The 25,979-nt window shown below is 33.0% G+C and overlaps 1 protein-coding gene across 3 annotated transcripts in view; it reads right to left on the bottom strand.

Moving 5' to 3' along the window:
* Positions 1–1,377: 1,377 nt before the first annotated feature.
* The window catches only part of TAB3 (TGF-beta activated kinase 1 (MAP3K7) binding protein 3), an 80,628-nt gene continuing 56,026 nt past the window's right edge, over positions 1,378–25,979 (bottom strand). For 2 of the 3 annotated variants that reach the window (XM_074300857.1, XM_074300858.1), the window contains 4 exons: positions 23,750–23,843; positions 20,162–20,245; positions 10,119–10,220; positions 1,378–3,917 (listed from right to left, as the gene is read on the bottom strand). In XM_074300857.1, the coding sequence (XP_074156958.1) occupies positions 3,769–3,917; positions 10,119–10,220; positions 20,162–20,245; positions 23,750–23,843 (429 nt within the window). In that variant the 3' untranslated portion in view covers positions 1,378–3,768. Of the gene's footprint in view, positions 3,918–10,118; positions 10,221–20,161; positions 20,246–23,749; positions 23,844–25,979 lie in introns of those variants that run through there. The other variant, XR_012488034.1, reaches the window with a different exon arrangement.

The following is a 25,979-nucleotide window of genomic DNA, read 5'->3' as shown; positions in this document are numbered from 1 at the left end:
TTTGAGCCTGTAAATAATACTGAAAATGTACCTCTGGTGAATGTGGAAAATGCCATCGTAATTAAAAATAGGAAAATACTGTTTAATCTTTCCATAAGATACAGTAGTGATGCAACAGTCAGTGCCCAATTATTCCGGTTTTGCAAAGTATACTTTTTACTTTAGTTTTCTGAGATATATATTTACGTATGTGTATGTGATGTCATGGTGTGTGTTATGTGTGTGTGTGTGTGTGTGTGTGTGTGTGTGTGACACACACAATCACTGTGGCATGAAGTCATTTCATCAATAACACTGGTAAAATTAAAATAATTGAATCTTTAACTAGAAAAAGACATTTTCACATTCCAGGGTATACCACTGACTTTTTTAAGACCAATTTTTCTAAAATATTTAAACATAATTTTTACCTTTTTTACTTTCCTTATTCATATTCATTCATTTCAAAAGGAATTTATAATTTGCTTTCAAAATCCTATATGTAATTGTTGCCACAGAAAGACTGGATATGAGATCCAGATAACTGTGACATAAAGAAATAACAAAATTTACTGAGACACTGATCTATTTTTAATAATAATCAAAAAGTACTAAGATTGAGACCAGCTCTTTAAAAATATTACACTGCTCATCACACTTACCATTTTGTGGGAAAATACAAACATAATAGCACCACTCCTCTCCCACCATCATTAATCTGCTGCTCTAAAACTACTGTTTTACAAATGCATTTTCTTCAGCTTCCTTTACCAACCAGTCCCCACCCCGTTCCCCAATCCTCTGACTCTTCCATCAGAGTTAACAATATCAATTCAATGCATTTTAGGGTGCTTGGAAGGACTTTTATTCCTCTATTTTAAATTAAAATTTTAGAGAACTATTCCATAATTTAAGATAGCTAAATATAAATTTTAAAAGCTTATCAGTTTAGTGAAATGTCATAAAAATTTATGTTCTGCTGTATATGTATCAACCTACTAGCATGTTAACAAAAATGCTGTTAATAGAATCCAATAGTACACTGACTAAGCGAAACAGCATCAGCACATTATCTCACAGGCTGGACTGGAGTTAATGTAACTTTCAATTATTTGCCATTGTTCATCTATGCCAATATTACTAAGATTCTAATTTTCAAAGGCATAGCCCACTTCTTAAATTTTGGTGACTTAATGCTTAAAAATGGACACAGGCACACATTCTTTACACACTAAATATTTAAGCAAATCTAGTCTATCAGTGGCAAAGTTTCACATTTTTTTAAAAATAACAATCTATACCAATATTTCTTGCAGTCAGAAAATTAGCATACGCAAAATCTCCTTAAAATTAACCTCTATTTCTTTTATATCCACTCTAAATAACTATCCAGACATCTTCTTTTTTTTTTTTTTTTCATTTCCCCTGGCAAGTGAAACCTATGATTGACTAGAAATATCATCAAGTACCAGTAACCATGCATCTATTGTATGGAAACATTGTATTTACTTTGATGCATTTCATGCAAAATTTTTTAAAAGCCAGTTTTATAGGATCTTAATAAAATATCACAATATTTTCAAACATGCTACTTTCATTCTCAGCTGAATAACCAATAAAGGTCAATTTGGCTGCTGTCAATCTAGAACGCCAACATAATTATTGGTAAGTTTTTAGCTGGAGTAACACCAACCAGTATTTTCCCCCTAAATTTTTTTTTAAAGGATGACCAACAATACACAAGAGATGTGAAACCATAGGAAGGTAAAGGCATTGGTGTACAGAAACAACAGCATTGATACATGACAGCTGAAAACACAAGATAATAGATACCAGTGCTTACAGAATCCTTTCAAAAAGTATTGTCAATAATTTGCTTTTATACTCATCTGCTTTCTTACCACTACTTTCACAGTTTTATCATAGTTGTGGTAGAGATGTTTTTAATCAGTGTGATTCCATAATTACATACTAAAATGCTTATTCTGTAAAACAAATTGATGTGTTATAGGTATTCTTCCATATATGAGAAAAATATCTTTGAGGTTGTGTTGAAATATGAAATCATTAGAATTTTGATGGACTTTGATAGAAAACTAGTTAAGAGCTCTGATGCCTTTGATTTTATAGTATTTATTAGTGCAGCTTGCTTAAAATCTGCTAGAGATCAATTTTCCCAGAGTAGTACAATTGATATCTCTTTAGTAATAGCAGATCTGCTAACTTTACTACTGTCTTAATTCATCAAAATGAGGAAAGAGCATAGAATTCTATCCTGATGTAAAACAGGAAAATGGCATCAATGGGAGACAAAATAATTCTTCTTTAAACTACACAAAGTGGAATAATAAAATTCTTTTTACCTAATTTTCCATCAGTGGTAATATCTTAGTCCATTCTTTACAATCTTTACCTTATATTCATTTACCCACACTCCAAAGCTGGTGGTTTCATAAATTTTGGAGTGTTTTAATATAGCTATTTAGATTACATGAATAATTAATATTACCTCTGAATAAAAGATATCAACTCCATAGCTATACTAGTTTGATTTAGTTTGAAAAGTTCTCTGTATTCATCATCTTACTAATAACATTTTCTGACCAGCCCTTTGTCCATTAATCTCCCCAAAATGCAATGGATAACTTTATGAGATTAGCCATATGCAATTTCCAACACGCTGGTTTATTAACAATGTGCAAATAAACCTTTATCGCTAACATTGATTATATTTCAGCTAAATCAGGATTATGGCACAAAGTACTATCTGTGCTGTAAACATCATGAATTCTTCACAAAATTGGAAGCTGAGAAAAGGCCTAAGTAACAGGGTGCCAACACTTCTCATACATAACCACAGCTGAGCTCAAGTATTCCAAATGGAATCTGGAACTGGTCTGCATTTGGCATCCATTCACTGTACTATTAGCAAAGCACAGTCTGATGAGTGTCACATATAAAAAAGCAGACTTAATGGGGACTTGTTAGCTGTAAAAACACAACAGCCTAATAAAAGCATGCAGTAACTTTTTTTTTTTTAATCCATTATGTGGCATAATTAGATAGATCTGTTAGTTACCAGTGTTGATACAGCTTAATGAATGCTGTACAAGCAAAAGGGACTTTACCACCTCTGATTGTACCTTCATTAAAATAAGGCTCATGCCTATGTCCTGACGTGTGTTTGTGCGTGTGTGCGCGTGTCTGTGTATATGTGTGTGTGTGTAGAGATTGAAATTACCCCTGAAGAAAGCAGCAATTACAAACACCCTCTGATTACTCTGCACATAAAATAATCTGGTTGCCTTTTTCTGACTTCTTTTTCAGCAGGATACAAAGTGGCAGAGCAGGGAAGCGTTCTTTTCCAGCACGCTGTGATCAGGTAAGTCTGCACTAGCATGTCACAGTTTGTCTGAATAACTGTAACAGTTTGCACTGTGACTCAAAGTTCTAAGTTTAAGAAATAAGGGCCACTGAGCAGTAAATATAGCCATTGGGATTAAACAGGAGTAGCTCTTGGCTTTCCTGTATACATTCTTTGAGGAGTGAATCCTTTCCTGGTTTCAAGTATCCCTTCAACTTAGCACACAATGTGGTTAAGAAAGAAAAACATCCCCCCTCATTTTTTTTTCTTTAGTGTGGTAGACAAGTGGATACTATTTCAAATCTCCTTCTCCTTGGAAATTAGAAAGGAAAACACTGTCAGATGGTTGGAAAGAGTCCTCAGGTTTTCTTTTCCTCTGTTGGTGCTCAGAATTCCACTCTCAGCCTCAACAGCCTCTTCTTGATTCAAGTGTACCGGGGCATCTCACACTGCTCACAGCGATTTAATGCTGGATGATTCAGAAAGGTGCAACTCTCACAATTCCACGGAGCCCCCTCAAAGTCTTCATCTTGTGGTTGGGTCCTTGGAGTCTGTTTGGAGCTGTTTGGATGCTCTGGGGAATAAAAGGCAAAAGAATACACCTTTTCCTCATTAGCAAACACTACTAAGCTGGGATCAATGCAACATGGAACCAGAGGCCAATTATGTGGTAGGGGGTTTTTAGGGGATAGTAAGCTATGAATTTGTACGCATCTATTTTCACTTTTCTGGAACTACTTCCCCCACCCTATCTCACATTAGGAGATGGAAATAAATACCTTAAATATATATATTGTTAAAAATCAACTGGAAAAGAATCTTAGATCTAGGCTAGAAAGGAACTCAGAAATTACCAAGTCCAACCCCCCTCATTTTAGAGATGTGGAAACCAACACTCAGGGAAAACAAGTGACTTGGCTGGAAAGCAAATAACTATCAGAGGTGGTATCCAAACCCAGGTGTCCTACCAGAACTATGTTCTGTTTGTAGGGACACTATTCTCACTGCCTTTCACCAAAACATTATGATGAAAGCATGCTACAGATGGCATATAATTATTGTGCTCTCTAAGTCTCTACAGCAATGATTTAGGATTACCGCATCTCCATTTACAAGTTACTTGTACGTTACACGAGAGAATAAAGCTAGCTAGAGGCCTACAAATAATAACCATTCAATAACTGGGGATAAGGTCAGGAAATGTCACCCTCTATAAAAGAATCTTTAAACAAATTATTGACATATTTTGACATAAACATTCCAATATACATACATATAAACTCCTTCCACTACATTTCCTGAAAAGTAAAGCAACTTTTCTAAAAAGTGATTAAAACACCTCATGTGTCCCTTTACACTTTTGTCATTTATCTTTTTTTAGAAGATGATTGTAAGACAGATCAGTAATTTGATACCATGTTATCTTCATGTGTATGTGTGTGTGTGTGTGTGTGTAAATCAATCACCTGTCCTGTTTTCTGGTTCTCCTTTCTGAACTTCGTAACTTCATATAAATCCTCTCAAGTTTCTCTGAATTCTTCCTATTTACTGTTTCTCATGCTGCAATAGTTACCTGTTTACAATCTGTTAATTTCCCAATTACTGGGATTATTTCAGAATTTTGTTATAAAGAATGCTGCAATGAATTTTTTCTTAAAAATATGGTTTCTTCTTGCAATCAAGACAATATGAATGATATAGTATTGCTTCTGCCTTCACTCCCAAATTATTTTCCTAAATGGCTGGACTAGTTCCTAGCATCATTAATAACAAATTAGACTTTTCAATTGGAATTTTTCCATCTTTTTAACTTAAGTCAATATAATGGGTATGAAGTGATACCTCAGACTTGTTGGAAACTGAATTTACAAAAATGAAACACAATGAATAAGTCATCTGTAGGAGCTTTGGCACTCTGGTTTTCACATAATGAAATTTAGGGGGCAGGTAGCAACTGCAATACAATGTGACTTTCTTTGATTATCCTCCCCATCCCTGATCATCCACAGGTAACTGTTAAACTGGAACCTATAGAGCTAAGGATCAGACCCTGGATTGTCATATTTCTAACTAAGGTACAGACACTTGGAAGACCTAATCTGATAACTAACTCAATTACAAAAGTAAATATCAAAATCATCATTCTGTATTCTATCCTGCCTGACAATGAAATGACCATGGTACAGGTCCTCATCATCTCATGCCTGGACTACTACAATAACCACTTAGTTTCAATTCAATCCATCCATTCAGTTTCAAAGTGATTTTCCTTTAAGTCTGATTATCTTATTATTCAATATACTCTTGTAGCTCCCTATTATCTCCAGAAATCAATATAAAAATCTTGTTTGTCCAAAGCCTTTTGCCCTCTGGTCTCTTCTATGTTTCCAGTTTTCATGTCTTACTCTCCTCTATGTTTGCTACAATTCAGTGACAGTGGCCTCCCTGATGCTCCTTGAACATGATTCTGTCCAAATCCAAGCATTTTTATTGGCTATGCCTCATACCTAGAGTGTTCTTCCCCGGCTTCTTTGAAATCTAAAGTCCTATCTTCTATAAGGATCCTTTTCCAATCAATCCTCATTAAATTTAGGATCTTTTGTCTGAGGTTATCCCTAATTTATCTTATATATATTTTGTTTATACATCATTTTCATGTGGTCTCCCTCCTATAGACTTTGAGCTCCTTGAAAGGACTGGGATTTTTGCCTTTGTATCATCAGATCTTTGCATAATGCTAGGCACATCATAGACAATTAATTAATTTTAGTTGACTTGAGTCTCCCTCTTGAACAGCCAGCCACCTTAGCCTTCTTTCCTATCTTTGCATTGACTGCATTGACTAAACATTCCTCATGTCTGAAATACTTTCATCTTTATCTTCACTTTTATTCTTTCAAGATACAGTTCAAATAGAATCTTCTACATTTCCTTATCTGATATGCCTAAATGCTAAAATCCTTTCTCCCAAGCTTCCATTAACATTGCTTACATTTGTTTGTATTTACTAAATATATACTGACATGAGGTGGCCTTGGAATGTTGACATGGAAGTTCCTTGAGAGTAATTATATTATTCTTCTTTGTATAGTAATGACTTAATAAATGCTTGCTAATAAGATGAATTAAAAAACCATAATTTTTGCATTAAGGGACTTCTAGAAGTAAAAAGTTAAAAAACAATTCATTTTTTTCCTATTCAATTCAGGTCCCAGCTCTGTTCACATGCCCAAGATAACATATATTTACAGATTAACCAATGGGCTGCCCATCTAACTGCCTGCCAAATTCTAAAACTGAAAATAAAAATTGATACCCCATTTTCTTTTGTATTATTACTGATTGGGAATTATACCTAATCAGTACCTATGGATCATATTTGAACTTGATTATATATGCCTTAATGGCTGAGATTATACAAGTTTAACTTCCTTGTTCCTGTGGGCCATAGCATGACCACAAAGATTCAAAATCTGTGAGCTTTTCCTGACCATGGAGAGATGTAAGTCGACTTGGTAATATGATGTTTGCCTACCATGAGACTTTCCAGAGAATGTTACTCAAATCTAGATTTTTTTTTTTCCCATCACTATGCGTTCTGGAAATCTTCTGAGTCAAGTCAAATGTAAGCCTTCCTCCATCTTTGAATGAATGAATGAAATTTGGCATTTACTGTTTAGTTAAATTTCTTTCTTTCTTTTTTTTTTTTTTGAGGCTGGGGTTAAGTGACTTGCCCAGGGTCACACAACTAGGAAGTGTTAAGTGTTTGAGACCAGATTTGAACTCGGGTCCTCCTGAATTCAAGGCTGGTGCTCTATCCACTGCGCCACCTAGCTGCCCCTGTTTAGTTAAATTTCCATCACTGGACTATTTCTGGTACTAAACAGAGCTGCTCTAGCTATTAGATGCATCCCTGGCTAATGAGGAGCATTGGATGCCATTTATTGGCAGTTGTTAGTCTTGCTTACAAACTGATCATGCTCAAAATTTTATGTCTCAGTTTCTCTTTAATGTAAATGTTTATCTTGGTAGTTATTCCAAATTTTTGATTGAACATTATCGTTAAAAAAATAAATTTGAATACCCATTCATACATATAAACTTATTTTATATATATATTACTGTGCTAATTATTATTTATGCTATAAACCTACATAAAGATGTAAATTTTTAAAGAATAAAGTAATAGCAACTAGGAGCTACTAGAGTTCATGGAATAGTGGAATTATGTTGTAAAACATATTTTTGTGCCCCTTTTCTTGCTTGATGTTTGTTCTCTCAGACCAAAAAGAGATAATAGATAAAGTCTGTTTTTCTCAGAGGGGAAGGTTTCTAGTTGATACATTATTTCAAGGAGATTTCAAAAAATGGAATTATTCTCCAACTTTACTAATGCCATGCTTCTGGGCTCTACTGTCCTCTCTGAAACTATCTTTCTTCAGTCCCTAGGTTAAGAAATGGAGGCAAGTTGTGAGGGTATTTCAAGAATATTCCTTAGAATACTGCTAAGAAGTAATCTGAGAAATTGGGTCTCTCCTCTCTTCCTCACTCCTCCTACTGGTTTCTTACTTTTACTTTTGTTGTATTAATTTAAATTAGTGCTTTACTTTTGACCCAAAGATTCCCTATAGTTCCATAGCTATCTCATTTTTTATTTTTCTTTTTTTTTTCCTTCCACTTAGTTTACTTATTTTTAATACACATTACTTTATGAATCATATTGGGAGAGAAAAATCAGAGCAAAAGGAAAAACTATGGGAGAGAAAAAAAAAAAAACCAAAAAAAGAAGTGAATATAGTATGTGTTAGTTTACATTCAATCTCTATAGTTCTTTATTTGAATACAGATGGCATTTTCTGTCCAAAGTCCACTGGGATTTCTAAGGATCATAAACCATTGAGAAGAACCAAGTCTTTCATAGTTGATCATTGCAGACTGTTGCTGTTATTATGTACAACGTATTCCTGGTTCTGTTTGTTTTGCTCAGCATCAGTTTGTATACATCTTTCCAGGCCTTTCTAAAAGCAGCTTGTTTATAATTTTTTACAAGATGATAATATTCCATTGTCTTCATGTATCAGCTTATTTAGCCAGTCCCCAATTGATGGGCATCTACTCATTTTCCAATTCTTTGCTAACACAAAAAGAGCTGCTACAAACATTTTTTCACATGTGGGTCCTTTTCCCTTCTTAATGATTTTCTTGTGATACAGACTCAATAGTGGCACTGCTGAGAGGGTATGCATGGTTTTACAGGTCTTTCGACACAGTTCCAGATCACTCTTCAGAACGATTAGATCATTTCATAATATCACCAATAATGTATCAGTATCCCAGTTTTTCCAGATCCCCTCCAACATTGGTCATTATCTTTTCCTGTCATCTTAACTAATCTGAGAGGTGTGAGATGATACCTCAGAGTTATTTTAATTTGCATTTCTCTAATCAATAGTGATTTAAGAGTATATTTTCTATGCCTACAGAAGGCTTTAATTTCTTCATCTGAAAATTGTTCATATCAATTAGGGAATGACACGTATTCTTATAAATCTGACATAGTTCTTTATATATTTTAGAAATAAGACTTATCAGAAACACTGGTTGTAAAGATTTTTTTTCCCAGTTTTGTACTTCTCTTTTAATCCTGTTATCCCATTTCTTTCTTAAACTTAAGGGGTGATTTGATTCCTTAGCTTCAACTCATCTTATGCTAAGCATACTGAGACTTTGCTAAAAGTTGAACTAAAAAGTACTGAACACCTCAAACTAAGAATTGTAGGATTGCCTTGCAGTAGAAAGAAGTGAGGAGTATGGTATGAGCTTCTGATGTGATGGCACCTGAGTTGGTGTCCAATTATCTTACTGTCTTTTTTGTCCTTGTGGAGTTATCTGCATTTGGGGAGCGTTTTACTTTTATTATTCTGGAGGTGTGAGCAAAGAACTGACCCTAGGAAATCTCTAACTTACCCCAATCTTCCCAAGATACTTTCTTTCTCTTTCTTCAATTTGTTCTTGACTTTGCCTTTTGCAGTTTCTGCCTAGTCAATTGTGGAAAAGCCTATGGACATTTGATTCAAAAAACATTCAGTCCTTTATTATCTAATAGGATACACACACTTCATTTTTATTGATATTGATATTGGGTGAAGTGCACTTTGGCTTCCTTCCTGAGCTTTCCAAGTAGCCTGTCATCCTTTGGCTTCCTATATTCTTAACTCTGAGATACCTTATCCAACAATTTTTTCAACCAAAGATTTCCATACTATCAAAACAAATGACAATGTATGTACCCACTTGCTTTGGAGGATTTGGATGAATTCCTTTCCCTAAAGTTTTTTTTTTTTTTTTTTCTCATCCTCTGCAACTAATTAGTTATAATTACTTCATCGTAGTCTTTTTGTTCATTCTCCACTATAAGAAGAAGAGATGACCAAATATACTATGGAATGAATTTTCTTACAGCCTTGTAAGTCTTTTACCTTGACATTAAACCCGCTATAGCCACCTTTGGAATCCAGGATAACTTCCTGTAGCATTAGAGAAGCACAATCAACAGAGCATGAATGTTTCAACACAAAAGAAAGCAAAAGCAAAAAAAAACCATTCATATGTAATGGTATCTATTTAAAAGGAAACTAGAGTAATTCTACTTTCATAAAAGTTATAGGATTTCAAAGTAGATTATGCTTTTAAATGGCTAAATTGAAAAAATTCAGCTTGAGGATACAATTTTCATGAAATTTTATATTTTCATTATTTGTACAAAGATACTTACCATCAGCAGTAGTGACCTGGGAATCAAGGGGATCCAACTGTACTTTGGAGGTCACACTGATTCTTCTAGCTTTTCTCTCTGTCGTACAGGGATCTGAAATCTCTACAGAAAACAAATTAAAACCCCAGAACAGAGCGTTACCTAGAGGAATAAATTCTACAATAATTATCTAGTACAATTTTTATGTATACTGGTTCTATTTATCTAATAAATTAACAAGCATTGATTAAGTGCTTATTATGCACCAAGCACTAACTGAGTTAAGTGTAAGGGATCCAAGACAAAGCAAAACTCCCTAACCTCAAAAAGATTATATTCTAAAGGGGGAAACAACACATACAGAAATGATACATATAGATGAGGAAAAAGATAGTCTTACAAAGGAAGGCAGTAGCAGTTGTGAGGACCAGAAAAGACCTTTTACAATGAAGAAAATTCAGACGTGAGATCGTCTTAAAGGAAACTAAGAATTCTTGAAGATAGATGTTAGGAAAAAGAATACTCCACGGATGTCGAACTACCAATAGTAAGGCAAAGACAGAGATGGAGTGTCATATTGTGAAAACAGGCAAATATGATACTGACTAATCTACCTAAATTAATTTACTTATTCATTATCATACTAATCAAACTACCAAAAAGTATTTTATACAGCTAGAAAAGAAAATATGGAAAAACAAAAAATCAAGAATATCAAGGGAATCAATATAAAAAAAAGGAAAGGAAGCAGACTTAGCTGTAGCAGATTTCACACAAAGCTCCTACAAAGCAGTAATCATCAAAACAATCTGGCAGGGGCTAAAAAATAGAGTGGTGGATCAGCAGAATACATTAGGTACATAACACACAGTGAGCAGCTAAGTTGTTTCAAGAAATAGAGTGGTAGTCCTCAAAAAAGGAATACTCATCTTCCTAAATTCAAATCTATCCTCAGTCACTTCTTAAATATGCAACCATAGAGAAATCAATTAACCCCATTTGCTTCAGTTTCCTCATCTATAAAATGAGCTGAAGAAGGAAAGTACCTTTGCCAAGAAAACCCCAAATGGGGTCACAAAGAGTCAGAAATTATGGAAATGAACATCAACAACACATTAATAAACAACTACTGGAATCTGGTGTTGGACAAACTCAAAGATCCAAACTTCTGGAGTAAGAACTCACTATTTAACAAAACTGCTGGGAAAACTAGAAAGTAACTTTGGCAGAAAGTAGGTATAGATTTACATCCCATACCATATACCAAAATTCAGTAAAAATGGATGTATGATTTAGATATAAAAGATGATACCCTATGCAAATTAGGGTAATATGGAATGGTTTGCTTATCAGATCTATGGAGAAGAGAATTTATGACTAGTCAAGAGACATCGAGTATTTGGGATGTGAAATAGATTGCTTTTAGGATCAAAAATTAACACCTCCATTTGACTTTTACAGTCCTTTGTGTTAGGATTACTAAGTGAGAACTCGGGTTTTCTGGACAATTACAAGGTGAGAACTCAGGTTGACTTGATAGAGGGGGCAAGCTCATTGGCTGGGGTGGTTCTTCCCAGAAGCCCTTGCATTATCCCACGCCCATTCTCTGGGAGGATAAAGAGGACAGCACTCCAGGAAGAGAAGAAGACTCTGAATTGCATCAGGCTTGACGGGGCTCTCTGCAGGAAGGGAAGTCACTTTTTTGGACAAGAGTTAACAGCAACTGCCTGGAGACAACGGTTCGTTACAGGAAGAAGAATCTGTCTGAGAGATTTGAGTAGACACAGCAGATCTCTTCCCAGAGAGTGATCCGGCAGCTTCTAGAGACGACAGCTCGCTACACCTTTGTAACATGGCCTCACTTTGGCATAGTAGTATACTGGACGTGGAACAAGAAAGATCCAAGTTCACACACTTTTGAGCCTGAGTGAAAACATAACTTAATGCTCCTTCAAATGTTCTACCCAAGCTGACCTTTCTGCGATTCTTCATATGTAATACTCTATCTCTCAGTCTATATTACTATCAGCCCATGCATATAATATATTCCCACCTTATCATCTGTGTCACTCTCTAAAGTCTCTCCTAATCCCTTCAGCTCCTAGTATTCCCCTTCACCATCTCATATACATACACACGCATATATATACATGCACAAGTAGGTTAATACATGCAAGCATGAGGAAAAGTAGCTTTTTGTTTTTGTAACTCCAGTACTTAATTGCAATGTCTAAAACATCTTAGGTACTTAATATTGATGGATTCAAGTTCTTGTACAACATTTCTTTTAGGTTGTATATGTCATTTTCATCAAATCTTTCAATTTAATATATACATATATTAACAATACATAGGTAATTAACAAACTTTTATTAAGTATCTCTTATGTGCAATATACTAAGTACTAGGAATATAAAAAAAGGAGAACAAAAACAAAACAATTCCTATTTTCAAGGAATAGTCTAACTAATAATATAGTATGTCTAAACAATCTAAACAAAATCAGCTTTGATTATAAAATGAGTAATATGTGCTTGTTGTTTTTTTTTTTCATTTACTATGTGGAAGTAGTCCTACCTTCCGTAAAATCCTTTAGAAGGGACTATCAGTTGAATATCATCTTTTTAACTCCAAGATCATTTAGCAGTAGTAACATTGGTGTTTAAAGGGGATATATTCAGGTTATAAATCTAAACTATATAAGGAGAGGGTATCTTCAATAGAAATAAGAAAGTTTAATAGAGAGATGGATTTGGGGAGAAGAAAAATTGATGAGTTTGGATGTCTCAAGGTCATCTAATGTGAAATATCCAATATGAAAATTGGTGATGTAAGATTGGTGCTTAAGGAAAAGATCTGGATTATCTCTGTGAGTCACTATCACAATAACAATTAAACACATGAGAGGTAATACCATCACCCAGGAAGAGAGTACAGAGAAGAGATATGGATAAATAAGGCCAAAAGGGGGACTGAAATTGACTAGTAGAAAAATAATCAGATAGTGTCATCAAATGTAACAGAGTTGAAAAACATCCTGTAATGATGACAAAAAGTCCCTTAGATGTGGCAACTGAGAGCACTGTTATCTTTGAAAATAGTCATTTTTGTTGAATGATGAAGTTATAAGGTAAGAAATGTAGGAAATAAATGTAGATCACTCTTTACAGAAGATTGGCTGAAAAAAGGGGAGAGGGAAGGAGGAGGGGAAAAGAGGAGGAGAGAGAGAGAACTTAAAGGGGATAAGGGCTAAAGGCCAATAAAGATTTTTTTGTTTATTTTTAATGATGATGAGAGTTGGGTATACATTAATTATATGTGGAAGATAAGAAAGATTACTAGTAAAAGAAGGAACCAGAGAGATGATCTATACAACTTCTATTGCATATGTGAATCCCCATAAAATATCCCTGATAAGGAATCCTTCAGCTACTGCCAAATTCTTCCAGTGACAGAGATTTTGACTGTAAACTCACACTCCCTGTTTCAATTGGTATTCAAAGGATTCCCCAATTCAGAGAACACTCGTGATTATTTTTTTAATAAGAATTTAAAGGTCCACGTTTAAGAGTTAAGGCAAACAGCAGATTCCAAAGACTGATTGGCCTGATAAAATCATAAGCCTTAATTATACTGAATTTATTATAATCACAATTATACTTAGTTTATTATATTCTTGTGCCATATGCAACACCACCAGAAAGGACAATGGCAATTGCTGCTTATCAGAGATCTAACAGGAACAAATCACTGTATTAGTGACATAGTTTGGAGGAAGAATAAGAGTACACTTGTCTGTTGTCCTATGCCCTGAGTTTTCTGAACTGTTTCACTGAGAAATATAAGGATAAAAACAATATTTCAATGTTTAAAGCTTTACAAAGCACCAGATGTTACCTCCTTTGATCTGGGTCAAAAAGTCTGGAATATGGCTTTATTTCTTCCTCTTTCTTTATCTGTGTCCCCCTCCCCCATCTCATCCCATACTCCACCTAACTTCTCCCACTACCCTGCTTTAAAGTATCCTCTTGAAGGCTATTCATTAATATTTCTTGCCAAATCTAAGGATTTTTCAGTCTTCATTTTACATTGGGGTATCTGAAGTATGTTGCTAACAGTAATCCTTTCTGCTTAAGTTTCATTTCTCTTTATTCCAATGGATCTTTACCCTTTTCACTCTCTAATCCTTCCTTTTCTAGTACATTTTCCCTCCAAAACATGCGACTCCATGGGGACTGTTCTTGGTGCTTACTTTCCTCTCAACACTACCTCCCTTGAAGGGCCTATCAATTTAAGAATTACAACAATCCTCAAGTGGAGACTTCCAAAGCCTTTCATCTACATCTGAACTTCAATTTTTTAATTTTTAAATGCTTATAAATAAGTTTACATGGAGACGTGACTCTCTTCAAACCCTACATATCCAAACTTATCAAACTCTTCTCCATCATAAAACAGTTCCTTCTCAACTTTCCCAGTACTATAAGACATCATTATCACAGGTTCACAGTTTAGAAACCTTAGAGCACTATTTGAATTTATATCTTTCACTCCCTAAATATAATCTGTCATAAAGTCTTTATTCCTTCAATACATCTCTTGAATTCAATCCTTACCAAATTCTAAATGATCTCTGCAATTGATCTACTGAGAATGAATAAAATAAATCATTTACTAAGTGTTTAGGTACCAGCCAAGCACTGTGTTGAATGCCAGAGAGATACATACAAAAACAAGTCTCTCATAGTACTATATTCTAATGGATGAGAGATGCCCAGAAGAGAATGATGACACATTGGTCCTAAGAATTAGTAAATAACACAGAGAATTAGGGCAATAAACCCCTTCCAATGACAGCTTGTTTGATGGGAGGGTGAATGTAGAGAATTTGCTGTTAAAAATCTAGAACAGATGAAAATTCTGAAACTGTTTAGGGTCAATTGTTCAAAGCTAAGACAAGAAAGAACTTTGAAAACAAATTTGAATTAAAAAAAAAAAAGTTATCTAACTCCTCCTTATTTTCATTCTCAAATTTCTTACTAGAGTTCCTAACAAGTAACAAACTGAATGGTTTGAGTTTTGCCTTCATTTCTTTTCTTACTACCCTTTATGATGGTCAGAGGCAGTGGCATAGTGGATAGAGTGTTGGACCTGGAATCAGAAAGACCTCAGTTCTAATCTGGCCTTAGCCACTAGTTGTGTGAATTTGAGTAACCCATTTACCCTCTATTTGCCTCAGTTTCTTCAACTGTAAAACAGAGATGATAATAATAGCACCAATCTCCAGGGCTGTTATGAAACTCAAATGAGATTATATTTATAAAGCACTTAGCACTTATGTCTGGGCACACTGCAAGTACTACATAAATGTTAGCTATGATTATAGCTATTAAAATGCTAATGGGTACTAAAATATCCAAATGAGGAAAAAAGGAATAAAAGAAGACTAAACAATGTCCAAATTGGATAACCTACCTCTAAATAATCAAGAGTAGACATTATGGAAAAGTAAATTCATATGCCTGCAGCTCTTCTTATTATATCATTGTCTCACTGCATACTTTTAAATAGGGCAATTCTTAACAGGTTTCCCAACAAAATACCAATAAACTCAAATTCACATGGCATTCTTTCTAGGTCAAACTTGCTAGATTTTTAGGTAAATTCAAAGATTAAATATCTTATATTATAATGCTCCTTGAAACCAGGAGCCTATTTTAATTACAGATGAAGCATACTGTCCATCCATGGCAATGTTAATGTGTACATTTAAAAATACTATAACCAACTTTTAACCAAAATTGAATACTTTTTTCTTAGGAAGATTGTTTTAAGATTTGTCTTTCCTACTTAATCATTTTCTAAAATACTCCACTAAATGTTTATGTTTCATTGTTATTTGGAGGCAGCTCTCCTTGGACTAGCAAAGATCTATGACTTAGGAACTCTGGCAAATCTTAGCAAGTAAACAGACTAAGCACTGATCTGCTTTGGCTGTTATCCCATTACTAGCTTAGGTAAAACAGATGTCTATCAACAGAATTCTAGCTATTAGGTACTCAATTGTGTTGACTACAGTAACTGATGAAAATTGTCTATTGCATATTTCAATCAATACTGAAAATAATTGTAAAGCACTTATAAAGTGCTTTATAAATCTTAATCATAGAAATACTAGCTATTATCATCATCATCAGTTACTATGTATTATTGAAGAGAATACCCATAAAAGAAATCAATACCTCAAAAAATTCATTAAGTATTAAAATACCAATTCTGTCATTACAAGTAACAATGGCTAATATATCTTGAATTGCTAAGAAGTGATAAATATTAATACTCCAAAGAATCTATGATTCCAAAAATGTACAATGTGGTATGCCTTCCAAAGACACTAACTCCAACTTAGTCTTTCCTAATCTCCTTCTGTGTCTCTTACCCATATCTTCTCATAAACTGTCCATAGGGAGTTATTCTAACTTGCTGGAAACCTCCCAAGTTCTATTGATATTCTATGGATTTCAAAATAGTATACAAGCCATCAGTTATGGAAGCACCCTTTGACTAGGGATTATTTCATTTTTTTGTATTTGTATTCCCAGCAGAATGCCAAGTACATAATGGGCACTTAAAAATCCTTGTTTACTGAGTTCTCTCACTACATGATCATTTTTTCTTTCTTAATTGTATATTTCTTCAATAACACTCTTTATGTGGCTTCATTAAACAAAACGTATTGTAATGTAGTTCAGCTTATTCTTCTCCACTGTGTATTTTCCATTAAACATTTCGATGATGTTCAACTTCAATTTTTCAGATTATGGCATTTTCCAAATTCACAGACAAACATTACATTCCAAATAATCTTCATGCTAAATATTAATTTCAATATTGGTTTCAAGGGAAATAAATTTAAATATCATATGCAAGATATTTCCTGTAAGGTCTGGGCTAGCTCTCTGATGGACCTTGGGATCAGCCCAAGGCTTTGGGCTTAGTGGGGGAGTGAAGTGAAAGACGCAGGAGAGCAGCCACCATATGGCTGGTTAAAGATGGAGTCTGGAGTCTGGACTCTGGAATCTAGAGCCTGAAGTCTTCTCCGTAGCTGAGATAGCTGCAGCTGAGACAGCCCACTCTCTCTGGGACTCCCTTAAATACCCCAATACGACTACATTACAACACCACAGTAGGCATGTGCAGCTGTAGAACATCACATCACCATATTACCCTAAGTATACGCCAACTAGATTGACCATATCATTACATTACATCAAGTATGTGCTTAGAGAACTACCATCTCATACCTAGTAAGTACTTAACTACAAGCACCCTGCTTCTTAGATTCAAGTACACCCTTTCAGAATTCTGGCCTGTTACAATTTCCAAAAATTATATTTATGTAAGGCATTAGCATTAACTGAGAATTTAATGAAGAAAAAAAGTTAACAGTTCTTTTCTAAATATTCAGTGTGTTAGCCGCTAACATGGCAATGGTTACTGACACAAATTATTTTAAACTTAGTTTCAAGTCAGAAATGAACCTTCATAAAATGTTTAAAGTCTCTTTAAGCTTTCTATCCTACAAAAATAAAGATCGTACAATCACAGATGTGAAAGGGAATCTAAGAAGTCCTCCAATTCATTCTCTTGTCTGCTGGTAAGATTGCATACAAACCATGTCAAAATTCTTAATTTAGTTTAAATTTTTAAAATCTTTCAAATACAGAAAAACCTCCTATAAAAGAATTTTTCCATGATAAAACAAAAATCATGAAAATATAATTCCTTTTTGTACTGGTATCCATTATATTGAAATTATTGTCTTATTTGAAAAAAAAAAAAAAACTCACACACCCTACAATTATTTTTCAAGTATAAAGTCTTTTAAAATGATCTTATAGTCTTTTAAGGTAAAAATGTCTTAGCTATTATAATTTTTTTTCAGAAATCAAATTTTCTATCCCTACAAAATTAAAGCAAGCATACCTTTGAAAATTCTCAATCTATGGCTAAGATGACAGGAACAAATAATGATAAATATTGGAGGGGATGTGGGAAAACTGGGACACTAATACATTGTTGGTGGAGTTGTGAAAGAATCCAACCATTCTGGAGAGCAATTTGGAACTATGCCCAAAAACTTATCAAACTGTGCATACCCTTTGATCCAGCATTGCTGCTATTGGGCTTATATCCCAAAGAAATACTGAGGAGGAGAAAGGGACTTGTATGTGCCAAAATGTTTGTGGCAGTTCTTTTCATAGTGGCTAGAAAGTGGAAGATGAATGGATGTCCATCAATTGGAGAATGGTTGGGTAAATTATGGTATATGAAGGTTATGGAATATTATTGCTCTGTAAGAAATGACCAGCAAGAGGAATACAGAAAGGCTTGGAGAGACTTGCATGAACTGATGCTGAGTGAAATGAGCAGAACCAGAAGATCGCTGTACACTTCAACAGCAATACTTTATGAAGATATATTCTGATGGAAGTGGATATCTTCAACATAAAGAAGATCCAACTCACTTCCAGTTGATCAATGATGGACAGAAACAACTACACCCAGAGAAGGAACACTGGGAAGTGAATGTAAATTGTTAGCATTACTGTCTATCTACCCAGGTTACTTATACCTTCGGAATCTAATACTTAATGTGCAACAAAAAAAAATGGTATTTACACACATATATTGTATATAGGTTATATTGTAACACATGTAAAATGCATGGGATTGCCTGTCATCAAGGGGAGGGAGTAGAGGGAGGGAGGGAATAATGTGGAAAAATGAATACAAGGGATAATGTTATAAAAAAATAAAATAAAATAAAATAAAATGTTTAGGACAAACCAAAAAAAAATTCTCAATTTATAAAACTTCATTTATTCAAAATGTTTTAATGTAAAGTAAATAATATAGAATTATATTCTATATACTATGTTATTAAACAATTTGTCTCTGAAAATAAAAGTTGTTGTACAGTAATATTCAACTCTTCATGACCCCACTAGGGTCAGTATCCAGAGATACAATAATCTCCTTCTTTAGTTCTTTCTGCATATGAAGAAACTGAGACAAACAAGGTTGACTGAGTTCTCCAAGATGATAAAGCTAGTAAGTATCTGAGGCTAGATTTGAACTCAGTAAGATAAGAAAATAATAATAAATTATAATCTGAGCACTTTCTTAAAAATAAAACTTCCAGAGCATTGCATTATTGCTAGTTATCAATATCAGCATGTCTATTTTTAAAGCAGTCTATAAAGATAACCTTTAATAAATAAAGCTCTTATTTATCAATTAACTATTAAGCCATAACTTACATCAATACCTTGAATTCAAATTGTCTAAAATAGAATCAGAATATTTGTCACATCTCTCTCTTTTATCTCCCTCCTCTACCCCTCATATCAGTTGTCAATCTTTAAAAAAATCAACTTAACACAACATCTTTCACACTTGTCTTTTCCTTCAATTCAAACAGCCACTATGTCTATCTATAGACCTTCAATGTCTATCTATAAAAGTTTTCCTGTTTTCAACTTTTTCCTTTTCTAATCCACCCTTCACATTGTCATTAAGGTCTAAGATTTGTAAGGATCAGATAAAGAACATGTCACTGCCCTGCTCAAAAATGTTCATCAGCTCATTATGACTTCTGAAATACCAATTCATCGGCCTGGCTTTTTACAACCCAACTACAATATATTTTAGTTCATATAAATTCTACATTCTAAGCAAATTGTTCCCCCCAAACAATATTTCATCATCCAATTCAGTTATTACATATCATGTGCCGTTCTTTCCTAAAACTTTTCTCTGATGTTCACCAGGTTTTAGGACTATTTTCCTCCTCCAGTTATCCTATACTTAGATAATTTGCATACTCCTTAAAGATAGGATTGTTTTGTTTGAATAAATAAATTTGATGATTGATTTGATCCTCTTTCTCTCCAATGATCAGCAGAGACTTACACATAGTAGAAGCATAATAAATGCCTGCTGAACTGAATCAAGATATGTATAAAGTTCCCAATGTATTTTGATGATATCTCATAACTCACCTTTTTTGGATGGCTTCGGTGGCACAACTGGACCAGGTTCTATGTGGTCATAAAAATTATTCATGGCTTTTGGATCAAAATTGCCTATCAAGAAAAAAATAAAGCAGAAATTTAGGTTTAATTTCCATTAACTGTAATATTGCCTATCAAGAAAAAAAAAAAAGTAGAAAGTTAGGCTTATTTTCCTGATATTGGAATAAATGAAAAGAGATTAAAGAAATTAGCAAAGCATTTCTTCACCTCAGAGTACTGACTTAAATCCTGCCCCTTTTCATTACAATCTTAAAGTCCTGTCCTCATGTTGGGAAAATACACAATAAAATAAATCCTTAATTTTAAATTCAATTTAGTGTTTTGTTTTATTAAGTTAACTAAAATAACAGTTCTGAAACTTCTCTATTAGTTTTCCTAGTTAGGCATAAGCAAACTTATTGGGCAACAAAAGAAATGGCAATTAGACCATCCAAGTGAGGACAGTTGCATTTTTTAATGGATACTTAAGAAAAGTAAAGCAAAATGAAATAAAAGGAAGATATATATGTCCACATATATAATTATAAACAAGTTTATATACTGTCTTTAATGTAATGATCTTTAATTACTCAGATGAATTGGAAAAGAATAAGCTTGATGGTCTTAATTATATTACACATAAGGTCTTATCAATGAATTTAACCAATGAACAGATGGAACACAGAAAGAATTACACAATAAAATATGATGGGTCAATCCCTAAGGAAAAAATTTTGGTATCAGCACCTAAGAATTTCTATTCCTGCTAAAATTTACTTCACTCACTAATTTTCTTTTATCTGCAATATAGCTATAATTGCCCATTGTTAACTATTCCATGCCAGGTTTTTTTTTTTTAAATCTACTATATGAATTATTCCTATGTTCTACTTTAAAGAAATCTAGTGCTACATTTTATCATCCACATGAGCACACAAATCTAATAACATATGCCATTTTTGTCACTTTCCTAAACTAATTTTTATAGAACATAATACTCCTTTGTTCATTTACTAAATCCTTTTTTTCACCAAAGCACTAATTCTAGAATTTTATTCCTTTTAACTAATACAGCTTTTCAGCAAACCAATGAATCTAAAGATTAGAAAAAGACCTTAAAGATTAACTATTTTAATTTCCCCCCCAATAATAGAAAAGTTATTTTTATAGTGCCAAAGTTAAACACTAGAATCTTATTATGCAGAATAAAAAATCTTGAGGCTTATCTATCGGAAATTTAAATATTACAGTACTAAATTTTGTATTTAATACTATTAAATACTAAAGTATCCCTATAAAGTGGGTCCAAAAGAATATACCTAATAATTTTAAATATTTTAAATAAATTTTAAATTTCAAAGGCATTCATAAATTTTATACAGGTTTCTACCTGTTGTCAGATCTTCTGAAAGTGATTTCTTATGACTGCTCATTAAAATATTTTAAAATAATAAAAGCAAAATGTCCTAAGTTGAAACATCATTCTAAGCCAGTATTTTTACCAATAAGTTAAAGATATAAATGTCATGATTCCCAGATTTCAAGATTACATTAAGTTGGGAAAGATAACCAGTATGTTGGATAAGTGTACTGGAACTAACAACATCTTAATAGGTTGAAATTAGATCAAATCAAAGATAAGATTCAATAGGAAATTAAAGTTATCCTACTGAAAATGTACTACATAAAGGAAAGTGAAGACAAATACTTCTCACAAGTATGCACATTTTAAGGTTTGCAAAGTGTTCCCTTTGAAACTAAGAGCTACCCAGTATAAATGTTACCATTTTTGTTTCACAAATGAAGAGATGGGCTCTGAAAGGTTGAGTGACTTGCCCAAGGTCACATGGTTTGAGGCAGAATTCACCCTCAATTCTCTTGACTCCAAGTTCTTTTTACTATACCAAATTGTCTCTGATACAACTCTATAGCATGTTTATTACCATATATGAGGGGAGAAAATGGAGCTTTTCACATACTAAATATGTATCAAATGTGATATAGCAGTCAAAAAACCTAATATGATCATAGGCAGCATTAATGAATGTGTTACCCCTGAAACCAAGGAGGCTAACATTCTGTCTTGATAAGACATCTAGAATGTAATGCCAATTCTAGGAATTCTATTTTAGGAAGGACTCAGACAAGTATGAAGCTCATCCAGAGGAGAATGTCTATGATGACCAAGTGACTGAAAACTATGCCATATGCAGATCATGTCAAGGGATTAGTAATAATTAGTTTAGATAAAAGAAGACTTAGAAAGAACATGAGAATTGTCTTCAAATATCCATAGGGTTGTCATGTAGAAGTAGAATTAAGACTAGTTTTGTTTGACCCCAGAGGGTGAAACTAGAAGAAATGGATGGAAATTGCAGAGGCAGACTTCAGACTTCTTCAAACAAGGAAGAACTTTATTAAAAATCAGAGCTATCCAAGAGGAAAATGAACTGTCCAAGTTGGCAATGAATTCCCCAACAATGGAGGTCTTAAAGCAGAGGTTGTATTCATAATCCACATGGACTGGACTAGATGACTTCATAGGTTTCCTATATAATAATCTAAGATAAAAAATTATATGATTTCCTAACTAGAGATTTATGTCTAAAATGTTTTATATGTGCTACTTCAATTACTTAAGTAAAAGCTAGTACTCTCATTTTTAACTCTCCTATTAAAGAAATCTAGTAAAGTCTAACCAAATACTTCAGTAAGCTTTTATTCTTTTGCTCATGCAAATCTTCACCCTCATCCCTCAACCCCCCAAAAATAAACAAAAATAAAAAGTTGGTGCCATTTTCTATACAGAATTTTGCAATACACAATTCATAGAATATTCAGAGATTCTTTTGATGTTTCAAACTGATGGGTCTTAACTCTAATTCTTAAATTGCTTCTTTAGATACTTCTGATTAGGGTGCTCAATTTCCATCATCAAATTTGCTTTTACCTCTATTGTTGCCTCATTATACTTTTGAATTTTTTTCAAATTATTTCAGTTTTATTTTTGTCTAGATTGCAAGGGATATTTAAACATTATGCTTTGTAATAATTTTTTTCTATATTATACCACTGGTAAGCTTGAGTTTCCTGTCACAAATGTATCAAACATAAAAATGGTGTATAAAAAACTAAACATGGATATTTTCAATTCCTAGATCTATAGTTTTGTAATTATTTTTAAAGAAAACCACATGTATTCAGAAGTTGATTCCTAAGCAAAAGAAAACTTTTTTAGGTTTTCAGTCAATGAGTGATTTGCAAGAACTATACTGGAAGACCCCTAATTGTAAATTCTATAATTCTGATAAGTGAAAAATCTATTTTTAATGCAGAATTCTCAAGGTAAGAATTTCAGAATAAAATCACTATTGAGGCACCAATAAGTAATTTCTAGGTAAAAAAAAATTTGGTCAGTGGTCTTTTAGAAAAAAAAAAAAAAAAAAAAAGTTATTTACCAAAAATGTAACTGGACAACCTTTTCTCCTTAAAATTCTCTAATCAACATAATATTATCTATGCATTTTAAAATACCACACTATAACTTATGTTTTAACCAAACAATTAAGTCTATACCTCTAGATTGAAGGAGATCAACTTCTTTCAGTGTACAGTCAACATTTATCTGGAGTTGTCTGTTCATGCTTCTCAATCTTGTCATTTCCTCAGGCTAGTAAAAAAGGACCCAAAATAGCAATTGTAGGAAAGTAATTATCAAGCCTAACATTTAAATTAGTGCTTTATGTTAAACAATTTCTAATTGGGATTTATTCAGGGTATTGCCTCTGTCTATAAAAGAGGGCTTGTAAAGGAGATTTAAAAAAAAAAAAAAAAAAAAAAAGGTTGTCAATTTGGAACAAATAAAATGGCCACAAACAAAAGTTAATATGAACCAATGTGTGTATAAATTTACAATTCCTGAATTACATGTGAAACTTATTAAAACTTAATAAAACATTATTAAAAGTTATGTATATACTATATATAAATAGAATTTATAAAACTTCTTTTCTTTAGTTGATTTTATTACACAAAAAAAATCACAATAAAACAGCTTTGAAATGTCTTTATGACTTGATATTAAAACAAAACAAGCATCAAATAAAGCTTACAATGCTGAAAGATGACACCAATAATTTCAGTTTTTTAGAGTCTGGTATAATTCTAAGAAAATGTATTACCTTGTTGACCTACAAGAAGTAAATATGTACATAGATAACAATATCAGGATCCTAAAGCCTTTTCTCTTTCATTACATTCTTTCTTTTTTCCATTTTATCTATAACTTTTGCCTTCATTCTCGCTTTCTGATTTTTTTCCCCCTCCTATACCCCACTTACATTTTTCAGACCTTCCAGTGGGTTATCTTTGTTATAATTAAATCTTATTATTAATTGCTTGCCTAAATAACAAAATTTTAGGAATTTGGGTTTGACTTTTTAATTTTAGTACATTATACTGTATTCAGTGAAACAAGGCAGAGCTTAAAATCCAAAAGGCTTGCTTGAATTTTAAAGTTTTCATCCATAGTCCACTTTCAAAGTAATGACAGAGATTATTAACTCAATTAATCTAATTCTGATGACAATTTTAGCAATATTACCTAACAAATTTCATTTCTAAAGAAATGTATTTCCTTCTTTAAAAACAGAAGGTTGGTTGTGAGCAATATTAACTGCATTTAAAAAAATGGAGGAATAACATGTTTAATGAAAGTTTGTCCAAGACTCTCAAGGTAAATAATAGGAAGAGAGAAGTAACAATAAAGGAGATATGGCAATAGCAGAACCGAAATCATATATTTTAAAATAAATAAATGGATGGATGAATAAATAAATGAATGAATGAATAAATAAAATCCTCTGACTAAAGAATTAAGAGAAACGGTTATTTGGGACAAATTATTTGCATTTTATTTCTAACAAAAGTTAGATATCCAAGATACATAAAACAGCCATTTCTCAAAAACATGTAGTAAAAGGTGACAAACGGTATTCAAAAGAATTACTATTATCCACAAGCATATTATTGCTAAGTGGAGAAATACAAAAAAATCAGAAACAAAGTAAGTGCTCTTCAATTGGGGGGATAGCTGAATAAATTTTGGTACATAAACATAATGAATGCTCCAATATGAAATAAAGGATATCAGTAATGTAAAGAAACATAGAAAGTCATGTACAAACTGATATATAATAAAATAAGCAGAAGCAAGAGAAGAATATGTACAAATATAATTATGCCAATGAAAAGAATGCTAATTAAAGTTGAATGCTGAGTAACTATAATAACTAATCTTGGTCCTGGAGAAATGAAGCATCTCCCTCCTTATGGCAGAGATTTGAGGGACTAATGATGAAATATTACCCTGTTAAAAGAAATTTGCTTAACCTCTCTTCTTATGTGTCACAACAGAGAATTTACTTGGTGGTAGATGAAGTAGTAGCTGGAAATGAATGGTATAAAAATAAAAGATTTTAAATAACTTAAAAAAAAAAAAAACTTGGATAGAGACTCAAGTAGGAAAAATTATCCTAGTCATTTGAGATAAAACTGGATAGAAACCAAAAACAAAAGAATTCAAAAGATATGTAAAGACTTTTATATCAAAAAATTTTTAAATCATCAGATAATGAAATCACTTCATTTGGGCTCTAACATTATAGCTCCAGATGTATTGCTAAAAAGGGAAAATTCAAATTCAAGAGAGGTTCTCTATAGAGATTAAAGTTCTCCAGAAGCTTTTATTTGTGAATGACTTCTTGCTGAATTTACTGAGACCTAGAACATTGCAAAGACCCCAAAA

This window comes from Sminthopsis crassicaudata, chromosome 3 (genome assembly GCF_048593235.1).
Source record: "Sminthopsis crassicaudata isolate SCR6 chromosome 3, ASM4859323v1, whole genome shotgun sequence".
NCBI classification, from domain to species: Eukaryota; Metazoa; Chordata; class Mammalia; order Dasyuromorphia; family Dasyuridae; genus Sminthopsis; species Sminthopsis crassicaudata.
The sequence above is the reverse complement of the archived record's forward strand: the minus strand, read 5'-3'. Positions and strand labels throughout refer to the sequence as shown.